At 48.8% G+C, this 14738-nt stretch overlaps 5 protein-coding genes across 5 annotated transcripts; all 5 read left to right on the top strand.

Annotated features, from left to right (window-relative positions):
- The first annotated feature begins 61 nt into the window (after nucleotides 1-61).
- Nucleotides 62-792, top strand: LOC108555863 (uncharacterized). Its single transcript, XM_017911705.1, has 2 exons — nucleotides 62-120; nucleotides 262-792. The coding sequence occupies exons 1-2, from the start codon at nucleotides 100-102 to the stop codon at nucleotides 517-519; spliced, it is 279 nt and encodes a 92-aa protein (XP_017767194.1). The 5' UTR covers nucleotides 62-99; the 3' UTR covers nucleotides 520-792.
- A 510-nt stretch (nucleotides 793-1302) lies between these two features.
- LOC108555829 (tubulin beta chain) lies at nucleotides 1303-2967 on the top strand. Its single transcript, XM_017911655.1, has 5 exons — nucleotides 1303-1359; nucleotides 1424-1888; nucleotides 1972-2276; nucleotides 2373-2670; nucleotides 2749-2967. The coding sequence occupies exons 1-5, from the start codon at nucleotides 1303-1305 to the stop codon at nucleotides 2965-2967; spliced, it is 1344 nt and encodes a 447-aa protein (XP_017767144.1).
- Nucleotides 2968-5606: 2639 nt separating this feature from the next.
- LOC108555881 (cuticle protein 38-like) lies at nucleotides 5607-6060 on the top strand. The gene has a single exon (XM_017911736.1). It carries the CDS (start codon nucleotides 5660-5662, stop codon nucleotides 6029-6031), a length of 372 nt encoding a protein of 123 aa, XP_017767225.1. The 5' UTR covers nucleotides 5607-5659; the 3' UTR covers nucleotides 6032-6060.
- Nucleotides 6061-7492: 1432 nt separating this feature from the next.
- LOC108555880 (eukaryotic translation initiation factor 3 subunit F) lies at nucleotides 7493-8233 on the top strand. Its single transcript, XM_017911735.1, has 3 exons — nucleotides 7493-7539; nucleotides 7634-7930; nucleotides 8019-8233. Exons 1-3 carry the CDS (start codon nucleotides 7528-7530, stop codon nucleotides 8121-8123), a joined length of 414 nt encoding a protein of 137 aa, XP_017767224.1. The 5' UTR covers nucleotides 7493-7527; the 3' UTR covers nucleotides 8124-8233.
- A 2500-nt stretch (nucleotides 8234-10733) lies between these two features.
- Nucleotides 10734-14483, top strand: LOC108555830 (uncharacterized). The gene is made up of 7 exons (XM_017911658.1): nucleotides 10734-10892; nucleotides 10978-11148; nucleotides 11218-12327; nucleotides 12536-13219; nucleotides 13418-13592; nucleotides 13684-14041; nucleotides 14123-14483. The coding sequence occupies exons 1-7, from the start codon at nucleotides 10734-10736 to the stop codon at nucleotides 14481-14483; spliced, it is 3018 nt and encodes a 1005-aa protein (XP_017767147.1).
- The last annotated feature ends 255 nt before the right edge of the window (nucleotides 14484-14738 follow it).

Here is a 14738-nt window from a genome sequence, read left to right on the forward strand (position 1 = left end):
ACGAAACTGACTATAAAAGAGCTCTAACTAATCCCCATGACAGTACAGTTGTCCATTGCGATCCACTCGAAACACACTCGAGCCTATCACCAAGCAAAAATGTTCGCCATGAAATTCCTGGTAAGTTACTCGACAGTGGTGACTGGCAATTGCCGATCGAGATTCCTCGGTTTGCCAAAAAACGCACCACGGTTTGAAAGTATATCTCGAGAGTTCGAACTAAAATGGACTAAAATTGGTTTTTTCGTTTATTTATCGAAGGTTCTTCTCGCTGGATTCGTCGCCGCCTGCTCGGCCGGTTTATTGCCAGCGGCAGTCCCAGCAGCGGTCCCAGCAGCGTTCGCTGCACCGGTCCCAGCAGCTTTGACGGTCGGAACCTACGCGACCAGCTACAACGCACACGCGGTTAATCATGCGGTCGCTGCACCGTACATCGCTAGCCCTGTGATCGCCCACGCCGCAGCTCCGCTCGCTTATCACAGCCTTCCAGCTGCAGCTTTCGTCGCTGGTAGACGCTGAAAACTGTACCGACCCGATGTTACCATTCGAGGACAGACCGTCCAGCGAAACATCCGGTTACGATCCAACGCAATGGCCATCCCAACCGTGAAACCACTCACTAACCTTCGATACTACCGTCCCCACCACCGGACCAAGATCCTGGACCTCAGCGAATGTCATTGATCTGGAATACAAATGGATGCTGCCGACGTTTCAGGATGTTTCACTCCTCGTTCTCTCCTTGCTTCCCGCCTTCCTCTCTTACCTTACCGATAGGATAGACCAATCTTCTACCCGCTTTCCATTTTGCAAAAAACAATAAAAACGTTTTATCTCTCTGAAAATACTTATCTTGTCTGTCTAATTTACCCTGCTACCCTCTCTCTCTCTCTCTCTCTCGTCGTGATTTTGCATACGAGGTTAAAAAGTCGAAGATTCTCGATCTCGTTCCCGATCTCGAACGAGGAGGTGTCGAAGGTGGAGGTAGGGGAAAAGAAAGAAGAGAGAGATAGGAAGCGATAGAATCGCGAAGTTGGCGAAACAAACGAGCAAAGGGAGGAAATCCAAGGCAACCGTGAAACAAACGACGACTCGTTTAATAGCTGTCGCCGATTTCGTACTTTTCCACGTCGTATACGCGCTAGAGACAAGCTCGTCGCTTCAGAGCAATTTCTCCAGCATTCCAGGTACAAGATAGAAGCAATAGAGCAGTGGAGACAGGGAAGAGGTGCACGGAAAGTGTCGGTGAGAAGCGAAAAGCAGATCGAGAGCAGAGGAAGAGAGTGAGAAGAGGTCGGAAAGATGCGTGAAATCGCCCATCTGCAAGCTGGTCAATGCGGCAATCAAATAGGAGCCAAGGTATCTCGCGAGTTTTCTCGTCGGTGTTCCTCGTCGATCATCTAGACTCATTCGTTCTCGACAGTTTTGGGAAGTGATCTCCGACGAACATGGCATCGACCCTACCGGCACCTATCACGGCGACTCCGATCTCCAGTTAGAACGCATAAACGTTTATTACAACGAAGCGTCCGGGGGAAAGTATGTTCCTAGAGCGATCCTGGTGGACCTGGAGCCTGGCACCATGGACGCGGTACGCTCTGGACCGTTCGGTCAAATATTCCGACCGGACAATTTTGTTTTTGGACAGAGCGGTGCTGGGAATAATTGGGCCAAAGGGCACTACACCGAGGGTGCAGAGCTCGTCGATTCCGTTCTCGACGTGGTACGCAAGGAAGCCGAGAGCTGCGACTGTTTGCAAGGATTTCAACTGACTCATTCTCTCGGCGGTGGAACGGGCGCCGGTATGGGAACGCTGCTTATTTCGAAGATTCGCGAAGAATATCCGGATAGAATTATGATGACGTTTAGCGTGGTACCATCTCCGAAGGTATTCTTTATTCTTCCCCTGCTTGCGCAGCCCTTTCTCCTTTGACACGTAGGATCGTAAAAGCGAACGTTACGTGCCTGCAGGTATCGGACACCGTGGTCGAACCTTACAACTGCACCCTGTCGGTGCATCAACTGGTGGAAAATACGGACGAGTCTTACTGCATCGACAACGAAGCTCTTTACGACATTTGCTTCCGTACTCTAAAGTTAACCACGCCGACTTACGGTGATTTGAATCACTTGGTAAGCGCTACGCTCAGCGGAGTGACCACGTGTTTGAGATTCCCTGGCCAGCTGAACGCTGACTTGCGCAAACTCGCTGTAAATATGGTACCTTTCCCACGACTACACTTCTTTATCCCTGGTTTCGCACCTCTGACCTCCAGGTATCGTATAGCTTCGTTTGCTCTCCTTCCGATAGCGTGAATCGATCATTCGTTTGGGAAGAAATTCGTAACTTTGATCGTTTTCCTTCGAGACAGAGGTTCGCAGCAGTACAGAGCTCTCACGGTACCGGAACTCACGCAACAAATGTTCGACGCGAAGAACATGATGGCGGCATGCGATCCTCGTCACGGACGTTATCTGACGGTGGCTGCCGTCTTTCGGGGAAGAATGTCGATGAAAGAGGTGGACGAGCAAATGCTCAACATTCAGAACAAAAACAGTAGTTACTTCGTCGAGTGGATTCCCAGCAACGTGAAAACCGCTGTCTGCGACATTCCTCCTCGCGGATTAAAAATGTCGGCAACTTTTATCGGAAATTCGACGGCGATTCAGGTAAATGGAGGCGTTAATCGTGGAATTTAATCATCGCGATGGGAATAATTACGCGAGTCTCTGTCTCGTCGAATTTAGGAATTATTCAAGAGAGTGTCGGAACAATTTACGGCGATGTTCAGACGGAAGGCCTTCCTGCACTGGTACACCGGAGAGGGCATGGATGAAATGGAATTCACCGAAGCTGAGAGCAATATGAACGACTTGGTTTCCGAGTACCAGCAATATCAAGAAGCCACCGCCGAGGAAGAAGGAGAATTCGACGAAGAGGAGGAGGGCGAGGGTGAACAACCCTGAGGTTGAATTATCCCTTAAAGTATATATATATATAGTACAAGTTCCGTTCCTTATAAAAATATTCATGTATCGTACAAACTGGTATTGCGTTTAAAATAGATTTCATTGTCTCTCTACACGTTCGACTCTTCCACCTCATCCTTTTCCCACCTAGAATTCATCCGTCCTCTTTAAGTCAGCGTTAATGTATCTTTAAAGGCGCATCAACCAACGTTTCCTCAATATACCATGTAAAATTGACCACGATGAATATTCCTTCTTGGCAAATTATTATTTTCAATAAATTCGATGAACAGTCGGTAAATGGATGGTGCATGTCGAAAACGCGTAACGAGTGTTTCCCTTGATCCGTTTAGCGGGAAAGTTTCTCACGCGTCTATGAACGTTGGCGTGTTCCCTCGCATGCGATAAACGCTGGTGCATCAATGACGAAAGCGTACATACGTCGAAGCTTCAACGATCGGCCATGAATCATCGAACGTCCTGCGAGAGAATGAAACGATAACATTGTCAACGGCGTTGTTATACCCGAGAGTGGTTCGCGGTTCTTTCACGGGCTTTGGCGTTCTACATTCGCTACATCGGTCGAGGTCTCGACGAGAATTACTACATTCGCGGTTTGCGTTCAAGTCTCGCATTGCTGGTTATTTATCGGGTATATACATCTTTCCCCGGCTCTCCTGTTCGTAATTTCTTCCTACCGACTCTCACGTTTCAGTCCGTTCCAATTTTATCCCTTACGACTTTACTCCCTTCACCGAGCATTCGCATCATAACGTTATGCATGTAATTCGGACGCAAAGCCGTATTTAACGCGAGTCTAATATGTAACCGTAAGTATGTGCACCGAACAGGTGGTGATAAGCATCAGTTACGTGCATGCAAATATAACCGAGGCAGATGAAAATAGACCGTCGCTATCGATTACTGGAAATCCGTTCGTCCAAGTGACAAGAATTCGATCTAGCGTAACGCGGCGACGCGTGGAAACAAAGTCGAGCAGAAAATAAACGAATCGTGAGCCAACCACCGTGTTCGTTATCGACGATAATCGTAACGAAAGCGAGCGTGCGCGCGCGTGCTATCGCAACGTCCGCGAGCGATAGCCATCGGTCGTGATGCAACGGCGAACCAGCGCCTTATTTCGAGCCAGGCGATAATCGCGGATGACTAGCCAACGCCCGTCCAATCCTCGCCAGCGATACGCTTCGTGACGCGACATTGCTCGCGATCGCTATGAATCGCGAGTGATCCGATTCTCGGCGACGTCCGCCACTTTTATAGCCGAGCATCCCCCATCTGGAAGAACTGGTTGCTTTTCGACGACGCTCGGGAGAGGTCCGAAAATCTTGTCCTGGTGCCGTAATCCGAAAGTCTTTGCACGATATCTGACGGGAGGCCAAGGCCTTCCGGATTTGGGCGTTGCTAGGCTATCGGCGATCTCGTATCGGACCTTTTCGTACCGATTCGACCTCCGCCGATCCGCCATTCCCGACAGCCAAAACCCATAGAAGCGCCGCGACGAAGGACGAAACCGGAGAAAATAAAATATGAAAAAAAAAGAAAAAATGGAAGCTCGTGGAGGTCGAACTTTGTCGGATGGCGTTCACCGAAGCAAAGAGCAACGTTTACGAAACGCGACCTTGCTACGAAATGCGCGGCCTGTCGTTGTCAAATAGGAGAGAGAGGGAGAAATTTAGACGAGGCATACTGGTTCCGGAAAGAATTGCAGACGCCTGGTGAATTAAGAAAACGAGCGCGTGGATCGCGAGGAATCATGTCGCTCGTTCGTGCTTTCGCAAACGGTGTCACAACGTCCCTGTTTCTTTCGTCTTCGGCTTGCTAACCGACCGGCCGGCCACCCTAAACGACGCGCGTCTGTATGCGTCGCGACGCGTTTCGGAACGCCACGGAGTGGGCGTTAAAACACGGCTTACCAATTGTTACTCAACAGCGTGGCTGCTCGAAGTAAACACGCCGTATAACGTAATCGGTATCGGTATTAACTTCGATCGGTACAGGTGCGTTACGTTATCGTGGAAATAGAGACCGGATTACGGGATGGGATTCGCGTGTATTAATTAGCGAACGGTCGGCTTAGCTAACTGAAATCATCTAGAAATACAAGGGTTATTTGCCCGTTATAGACATCGCGGCTGGATCCTATAATCGGCCGACACGGCCGTTCCTTTTCGTAAGCGAGCAAAGTAAACTCTGGTACGCTGGTGGTACCTCGTAACGAGATTCCAACTAGAGCGTCCACGTACATCTCCATCTTCGCGATGCCAAGGGGACGATAAGGAACTGTGGTGTGTCGCAGGATCGTTGGTATCGGCAATGGGCCGAAACGCAAAAACGATGCCGGGGTCTTTCGGGTACGTTGCACGCGGATCCAGATCAAGATACACGGTCCTTGACAATGTTCTCCCTACATGGAGTACGAAACGAAACGCGAAAAGACCCTGAATACGTCTAGCAGCGAAGGTAGTGGAAAGTAGTAGGACAGTCTCGTTGAGGACTAGCGGAGCCGAATCGGCTGGAGGAACGCGTTCTTGGTGGGAGAGGTCAACTCGGAGGAATAAAAGGGCAGCGGTTCGACTAGTCAAGCATCATTCTGCTCTCAGCGATCTCAGCTGTTATAGCACGAAACTTCAAAACTCTCCTCGTCGAGTAACCACACATCTCCGCAACCATGTACAAATTCGTCGCTCTGTTCGCCGTGTTCGCCTGTGCCTTGGCTGCTCCTGCTCCTGCACCTGCACCTGCACCGGGTTACCTGGCACCAGCCGCGTACCACGCGGCGCCGGTGGTCGCCGCGGCGCCGCTGGCGGTGGCGCACACCGTCCCGGTCGCCACCAGCTACGCCAACACCTACAAAGTCTCCGTGAAGAGCCCAGTGGTCGCCGCAGCTCCCTACATCGCTGCTCCTGTAGCCACAGCCGCCGTCGTCAAGACCGCTGCACCTTACATTGCTGCCGCTCACGCTGCACCATACATCGCTGCTGCTCCTGCTGCAACCGTACTCGCTCACGCCCCGGTTGTCGCTAGTGGATACTCGTTCTGAAACACGCCACACCGCCATTTAACAACTGGTCCACGTCTCCAGCCTCTCTAGTCGACCGTGCTCTCTTTTCGATCTCGTCGTGCTCCCGAGATCGGAGATTCATCCGGCATCGGACATGACTCGAAAATCGACGCTGTCGACTAATTATCGATAATAAATTTTTGCTAATTTTCAATTTTAATCCATTCGCCGATGTTTTCTTCTTTCATCCCCCTTCTTCCTATTAGCTTTCTATTTCCCTGTCTGTTCCCATCCTCTCGGTCCCCTCGTCGCCCACAGGTATCGAACCGCAAATCCGATTGTTCACGATTAACCATCTAATTATGCTTCCGGATACGTTCGTCCCGATTGTTTCGTCCTGTATTCGTCGCATCCTCGTCTCGAGGATACGAGGAACGGATGTGAAAATTTCTCGAAATCCGGTAAGAAAGTTAGAACGAGTGGGTGCTTGGAATAAATGGAGAATCGTCGGGAAAATGAGCAAAAAGCAGCGGAGGAATCCTGCGACGAATCGAGAAATTTCTTCGGTAGGAAATTTACTTGGCCTCGAGTTTAAGGACGAGCAAAGTACCTAGATAGACCTGCGAACCGGTTACAATCACGAGCTCGATTTTTGTCGTCCAAGCAGGCACGCCCTTATCCCTTCTTCGCCTGGAATAATCGATACAGGGTTTTACGCGAAAACTTATTTACGGCATCCTTCTCTTTCGAAACTTTTAATGGTCAAGTGGTCGCGGAGAAAAATACCTAAGTAACCTAATCTACTTTTCAGAGTTTTATCCCCGAGCGTATGTCACAGAAACGCTGATTAATCGCGAAATCCGTGTTCAGGGATGAAAAGTTCAACGTATCGATTGGCGTTAAACTGATAATCGTGGAAGACAATTTTCATTGTATCTCGATTGCAACATATTACATCACAGGCTTTCGTCCGCTTGTGACAGCCAATCCGATACACGGCTCGTATGTATCCTGTGATATAAACATGACGATACTCGTTAACTCCGAGCTTACGTTCCGATTATTATGCCTTGACGATTCTATTCTTCGCCGTGCTTTGTGCGAAATTTCTTTGCTGCAGAATTAGACGTCGCTCGATTATAGCGTCTTGATTCGCTAGGTTAAAGCGTGAAAAATATATGCGCCAGTTAGATCGACGTCCTTTATGGCGAGGAATATTCGCCAAGTACGAACGATACTTTTATTCTTTCGATCAGTCGAGCAGAAAAATCGGCAATGATATCGGGAATAATATTCCCTGAGATTTTTCCTGCGCAAGGCTCAAGGTGAAACCAAGTTACAGGATAAGTCCCGCCCCTGAGGTCGAAGAGGAATGTAAAGACGTGAAGGGACTCGCGGTCCCTACTCGCGAACGAGGACGGGTTTCCTTTTTACGGCACCCCCAAGATCTCTATAAGTACGAGAGGTTCGAGTCGATCCACGACCAGAAATAAAGGAGCATCTGGCAGCGTGTGCGCGGAAAGCTCGGACTCACCATGCTCAAATTCGTGAGTATAGCTTTCTCGAACGATCGACTCTGCGATCGTCGCGTTACCTTCGCGAGGAAGAAAGTAAAGAGAAAAATACGTCGTTTCCATATAGATCGTTCTCACGATCGCGATCGGCAGCGCGGCCTACGCCGCACCGGCGTCTCCGTCGATAGCTAAAACGGAAACGCTCGATGAGTCGAAGCCGTTACCAACCCCGACACCTGCTCCGGCACTGGAACCAGCCTCTGCATCGGCCATACCGGTCATCCCGCCACGATCCGCAGCATCTGCGAAAGCTCTCACTACGATAACCGAGATCAAGACACCGGCCTCGACCACGAAACTGGCGCAATTGGTAGCACCCCTGGCGACTCCAGTGGCTGCGGCACCTATCCTCTCGCCTCTTCAGGTCTGTACCATGTTCAACCGAGTAGGCAGTCCGTTCCATTCGAGTCTCCTTTACACGCTCAAGGTAACTTTGCCTCATTGCCTTTCAGGTCTCCGCGTACGCTTACGCCTTGCCAGCTCTGCCGCAGCTCGAACTAGCAGCAGCGCCTTCTACTTACTCGATCGAACAGCACGGTTATCGCATTATCTACTGACACCTCGAATCATGAATCATCATCATCACCGCTCGTTCTTGGATTCAGGCGATAACTAGACGCAACTAGACCCAACGGACCTAGCATACCAACATGCAGAATACGGCTCTCCTTCTCACCGGTCACCTCCATGTATCGTGTATCGATAAATTCGCTCGACAAACCACGTAACAGTAATATCGATTTCAAATACACATCTGTTCATAAGATCGAACCTTTCTTCGTGTACCCATACAACCCTTCCCTCTCCACCTCGTCGAATCGAAATCGAAAGTGAAAATAGATCCCACTTTCTCTGCGTTAACCAAACTCTTTTCACGCTACCGGAAGACGATACACGTGGAATAACAATGCGCTTTGACCACCACGCGTAATCGATCATCCGTAATCTTTATTTCGCCTTTCCTCTCTCTCTCTCTCTCTCTCTCTCTCTCTCTCGATCCGGAAAATTTCCATCGGTTCCAACATTTCGCCGATTTTCCGGATTTTCCCACGGACTTTCGAAAAGTTCGCTCGATCGCGATTTCTCCGCGATCGAAAGTCGCATAAGTAAGCGGGTAAATCCCAGAGGGTTACGACAGAGAGGGTGGAAAATCCGGATTACGCAACCGAACGCGAGTCGACGATCTAGCGTACCGTATTCGTGCCATAGTTTCACGGTTGCCAGCGATATAATCGAAAGACGATCCATGGCTTCGTGGAATTCGGAAAAACCGATCTTTCAAGAACAATGGCGCGCGATTTCTTTCGTTAATCGTATTTACGAATTGATCACGAGTCTGAGGCAAATCGAGGAACACTTTCTCCCGGATCTCGAAAGCGCGTTGCGGAAGAACCTGCCACGAAAATGGTGCTCGTGGAGGCGTTCGAAAACAACTGCCGCCTTTGAAAATTTCAGCGCGACAGAATTACCCGCTGAAAAATCGAAGCTTCCAAACTCGGAACGAGGTTCGAGGTTGGACCAATCGGTCTTTTACTTTCCCGTGGCAATAGAGGAGAAAACCAGCGACTTTCTTAATACAGGCAACCATACTTCAAGCTTTCCCGTTCATTCGTGACCAACGTAGCGTTTATCGAAACGGCGCGGTCCGAAGAAATTCTCTCTGTCAATGGCAGGATAAAATTCTCTCGCCGAATTAGACGCCGTTTCTGATAATTCGTCAAACCGAGGTATACGTAGTTTTAAGGTTATTCTTAAACGGGGACGCTTCGTGGTCGACGTTACGTAAGTCTATTAACGAAAATCCCGCGTTACACAATGTGCTTGTATAGATTGGTACGCACCTACGTCGCTCGAATCGCGTCATCCGTGACTCGTGACAGCGACCCCAATCGATCGAAAAATTTACATCTCCATATCCTATCGTTATTGTTATTCTTCGCAAATCCAATTTTCATTCATATTTCTGCCCAAATATATATATTGAGATCGTTTCTATAGAAGAAGCTCGGAAAGGACGAAAATATCTAGAATTCGCTGGTTCTATTTCCGTTCCCATTCCATCGATGTTTCTTCTTCGAGGCAACAAATTTTAAATTTTTCTGACAATCATTAAGAATTTAAAGATTCGAGAATTTTACAGATTTAAGGATTTAAAGATTTAAAGTGGAAGAAGAGAGGAAGGTCCTGTAACCGCGATGGCGCACTGTCAAGCGACTCGACATGCCCAGAATCGCTAACCACGTGCACGAGGCGAATCCTGCGCGAGCAATGGATGTAAGAACACGACGCGATTCATGGAAGCTATTCGAAACGGATGTCCGGCAGGTATGAGTCACGACTATACCCCACCGTGAGTATTTTTGCCGGTTCTCAGCATCTCCGAAAGGGTCGTCTATATAAGATACGAATGGCATCGGTGAACGCGCAGAGTAACCTCGTTCATGGAGAAAGCGTTTGGTTAGAGAGCGAAACCCGACGCATCGCAGACATTCGCTGTCAGGCTACCGGTTATAAAGGACTTCGATCAGTGACAAGAGTTCTAGTGACAAGGGTTAAATTCCGCCACGGTTAAAGTAAGTAACGAACGAGACATTCGTTCACCTGTCAATTCACCCCATCCTCTCGAATTAGCCCTCGCACCCTGGACTTCTTCCGATTGTTTCCCCTTTCGCTTCCGAAAAGTTGTGACGTGTTTATTCGAAATTTGCTAAATTTACATCAAACGTAACGAAACTCCAGATCCCTCCTTAATTTCCACGACACCCTATTCTATATTCGGTCAACGAGAAGTAATTTGTTTATGTCGCTCAGACATTACGCAACAACTTTCACCGCGGTCGAAAATTTTCGAAAGAACGCCTACTTAGAAGACACTCGCTAATGTAGGCGTGTAAGAGTATCCCGCAAAGACCAGTTTAGCCACTTTCTCCCAACATCCTCTCGCTTTCGTTCGTCGGTTTGTCGGTCGGCCGTCACTATTGTTCCAGTCGTACGATACATCGGCAGCCACTTTTCCCGCTGCACTTTCCTTGCTCCACTATCCTTTTTCTCGCGTCGAGATGTAAGTAGTAAAACGCGATTTTAACATCGTTACTCTGCAACCGCATCCGAATAATTTTTATAATTTTTCTAAATCGATTATTTTACCATCGATTTTCTCTTTCAGAATGTTGCTGTGGGCCATTTGGCTAGTGGCTATAGTCGCTCGCAGTTCGGCGACTCAGGTACCAGTAGATCAGCCCGAATGGTCATGGCAAAACGACGGAGGCATCCAAGTAGCCAATGAACCCGAAGATTTGGGCAAACAGGAGACCCCGGGAAAGGGAGTTATCCTAAAGAAACGATCGTACTTACGGATCTTAACGTGAAATATACATACGCGACTAACGAATCGATCGTTTCTATTACAAGGTGGAATCGGTAGTAGACGAAATTCTTGTCTCCAATCGACAGGGTCGCAATATCGAGGGTTTCGACCAAATATACGAAGACCCGGAGGTGAAGAATGCGCTTCAATTGGGAAACGATACGATCGCTCGAACGTACATCAGGGACAAGCTGTGCTCCCTCGGGTTAATGAACGTGAGTACGAAGTGAATTAACGAATCGACAAATGTGTTTGGTCAGAGATATACCATCGAGATTTTGCAGTGCGAGAATCCAGAAGGACGTCGCCCATACTACTCTCCTCATCGCGGCATATATCCTCAAGACATAATTTACGCTCAACCCGTGACCATCAAGCCAGTCGGAAGACCTTTACCAGCTATCCCAGTAAAACGACCATATGGCTCGACGAGACCTGGCCCACCATCCTCCGGTTTTATCTCCTCTGGACCTCCTCCAGAAGTGATCTACGGAGTCGGTGGCGCGCCGCATCCTCCCTCGTTCGCATCCACGCCTGGCTTAATCGGTTCTTATCCTCCGTTCAAGAAACCAGGCCCACCTCCGTTCTCGTCGAAACCGGTGTACGAAGGAGCAATCGTGAACGAAGGCTTCGAATTCGGCAGCAGTCAGTTCATCGACAAGAAGCAAATCGCGTTGAGACCGTCTGTCGGCTCTGACGCGGTTCAACAACACGTTCATCATCATTATCATCACGGCGACAGTACCCCGAGCTCTGGTGGACCTTCTTTCATTCCCATCGGTCAAGGAGCTTCGTCTCACGGTTACGGCGCCAGTTACGGGAACATAGGTACCAGCTACGATATCCCGAATGCTGGAGTTCTTGGTGACGGCTTCCAAGGCTTGGAGGACTACAAGAAGGCGTTCAAGGTGAAAGGAACGAGCAACGGTGCCAATGGACTGAATGGCGGTTCTTTATCGGCAAACAGCTATGCCGAGCAGTATCCTGTCTACGAGAAGCCGGCTCGAGACTTCGCTTATGGGAAAGCAGACGGCCATAAAGGCAGCAAGTACCTGACTGGAAGCAACTTTGCCTCTCCTAACGCGGTTCATTCGTCCTCCAACGATTACATCGCCTCTGGAACTACTAATAGCCACTATTACGGTAACGGCGATAACGAGGGCTTCAGAAATGATTTCTCCGCGGATTATTCCGGGGATTGCGTTTGTGTTCCGTACGCGCAATGCCCGAGCGAACACGCGGGTCGTAAGGACGATTTGTTCCTTCCCATCGATCCTCGTAATCTGAACAAGAATATCGACGCCGAGGCTATCGTCGAGGGAGCAGCCGCGGCTGTAGAGAACGAAACCTCTGCCATCTTGCGAGCTGGGAAGAAGAAGTCGAACGGAGAAGGGGTAAGGATGCTGGAATCTCGTTATCTTGCTAAATCATAGGCGCAGAAAGTACGTGGTCGTTGATATTGTCGTCGTCGTTTCGTTTCGAATAACGATAGTCAGAGGGCAGGGTTCGGGTCTTTATCGCGGCGATTTCGGCGAAATGCGAAATAGAAAAATACGAGAGCTCGGTCTCTATCCCCGTGACTGTTCGACTCTCTGGTTGCAGAGACTCGATGCTAGCGATCTGGACTCTTCGAAATTAAACCTCAAGCCGACCTGGGGGATCAGTTTCGGTCTACCGCAAACCGGTGGCTCGTACCCGATCAATCCTTACGGCGACAATGCCCTGGTAAATCCATACAGAGGATACGGTTCGGCCGATCAAGGCATAAATTTAGGCCTGGTTTCCGTGAATCCTCTGCTAGCTGTACAGTTCACCAAAGACGAATACGGCGACAAAGTGGTAAAACCGTTTGTAAATTTTCACGTAACGCCTAATCGGAATATCGTGCAGAAACTCGGTCATCTGCTCTCTCACAAGAAGCAAGCTCTGTTCGAAAGCTACGAACCCAGCTATGCGCCGCATTATCCCTCGAACCCTGTCCAGATCTATGAAAAACCGTATTACGTGAAACCTCACCATCCTCCCCATCACTATGCGAGCCATCACGAGCCTCCTTTTCCCCATGACTATTCGGATTACTATCGAGACGGCGATGACGATTACGATTACGATTACAACGAGAATCATGGTTTCGCGCGTAGCAATGGCAATAAAACGCCAGCTACGGCCGATGCGAACGAGCAAACGGTTGCAAAAGAAAGAACCGATGGGAAAGTTTCGTTTCCGAACAGAAGAAAGCGTGACGTCGAGTCGGAAGCGAGACTCGAATCGAAAGGCACGATGGAGGTAAATATCAGACCTTTTCCTAAACTCGTCTCGTCTTCCAAATATGAACAACCGAGAGAGAAAGATCCGCTCGAGCTCTCGGCTTGTCGTATACACCGAGCGATACTGGTGTAATTGCTCTTCGAAAAATACACCCGAATCACGACTAAATCTGATTAAACGCGCTTCTATAATCGAAAATCTTTATTTTCCCGACAGCGACAATACATAGGTCTAGGTTCTTCTCGGGTTTGCGGTCCTGGCTACGTCTGCTGCCCGCAAAGACAACCGACGAGGAAACCGTCGCGACTTGGACAATGCGGAATAAGGAATACTCAAGGGATCAATGGAAGAATCAAGACTCCTTCCTACATCGATGGTGACGCTGAATTCGGTAAGAGATCGATGTTTCGTTCGATTGTCGCGAGGAGTCAATGGTAAAATTACCGTTAGCTGAGATTAGCTAATTTCATTTGCTTCGATAGGCGAATATCCCTGGCAAGTTGCGATACTGAAGAAAGATCCGACAGAAAGCGTATACGTGTGCGGTGGTACCTTGGTTTCATCGCGACACATCCTCACAGCAGCTCATTGCGTGAAAACTTACGCGGCACGAGATCTCCGCGCCAGGCTAGGAGAATGGGACGTAAATCACGACGTTGAGTTCTATCCCTATATAGAACGCGACGTAGCCAACGTCTACGTCCACCCAGAGTTCTACGCTGGTACCCTGTACAACGACATAGCGATACTGAGGATCGACCACGAAGTCGATTTCCAGAAGAACCCACACATCAGCCCTGCCTGTTTGCCGGACAGGCACGACGATTTCACCAGAAGCAGGTGAGTACTATCGCTCTTTCAGCTCTCTTCCTATTTCGCATCCGTGTAACTTGTCTTCGTCGGTGTTACATCGCGAAATAGATGCTGGACAACAGGCTGGGGTAAAGACGCCTTTGGAGACTTTGGGAAGTACCAAAATATCCTGAAGGAAGTCGACGTGCCTGTAGTGAACAACCAGGTCTGCGAACAGCAAATGCGGCGGACAAGATTGGGTCCGGGTTTTAATCTACACCCTGGATTCATCTGTGCCGGAGGGGAAGAAGGAAAAGACGCCTGCAAAGGCGATGGCGGTGGACCCATGGTTTGCGAACGCCATGGTCGCTGGCAGCTAGCTGGAGTCGTGTCGTGGGGTATCGGTTGTGGACAACCAGGTGTTCCAGGAGTATATGCTCGTGTTTCTCACTATCTTGACTGGATCCAGCAAGTCGTGAATCGTTACTAATTTAATATGACATAAATTCGACTCGTTACCTCGATCTATCATTACTCGTAGTATTTGGATCACGTTCGATTCATTTTCTTTCGTTTCTATTTAATATCATTCGATATGACTGGAATATAACGTCGTTCTACATTGATTAATAACAACGAAGACTCGAGAATTTTATAAAGTATAATTTATAATGTATTATAAGAATGTGTATACATCGTGTAGAATGTTATGTAAATTAATTTTAATTATTCGTTTATATCGATT

Source organism: Eufriesea mexicana, unplaced genomic scaffold, assembly GCF_001483705.2.
Source record: "Eufriesea mexicana isolate 0111107269 unplaced genomic scaffold, ASM148370v2 scaffold305, whole genome shotgun sequence".
NCBI lineage: Eukaryota > Metazoa > Arthropoda > Insecta > Hymenoptera > Apidae > Eufriesea > Eufriesea mexicana.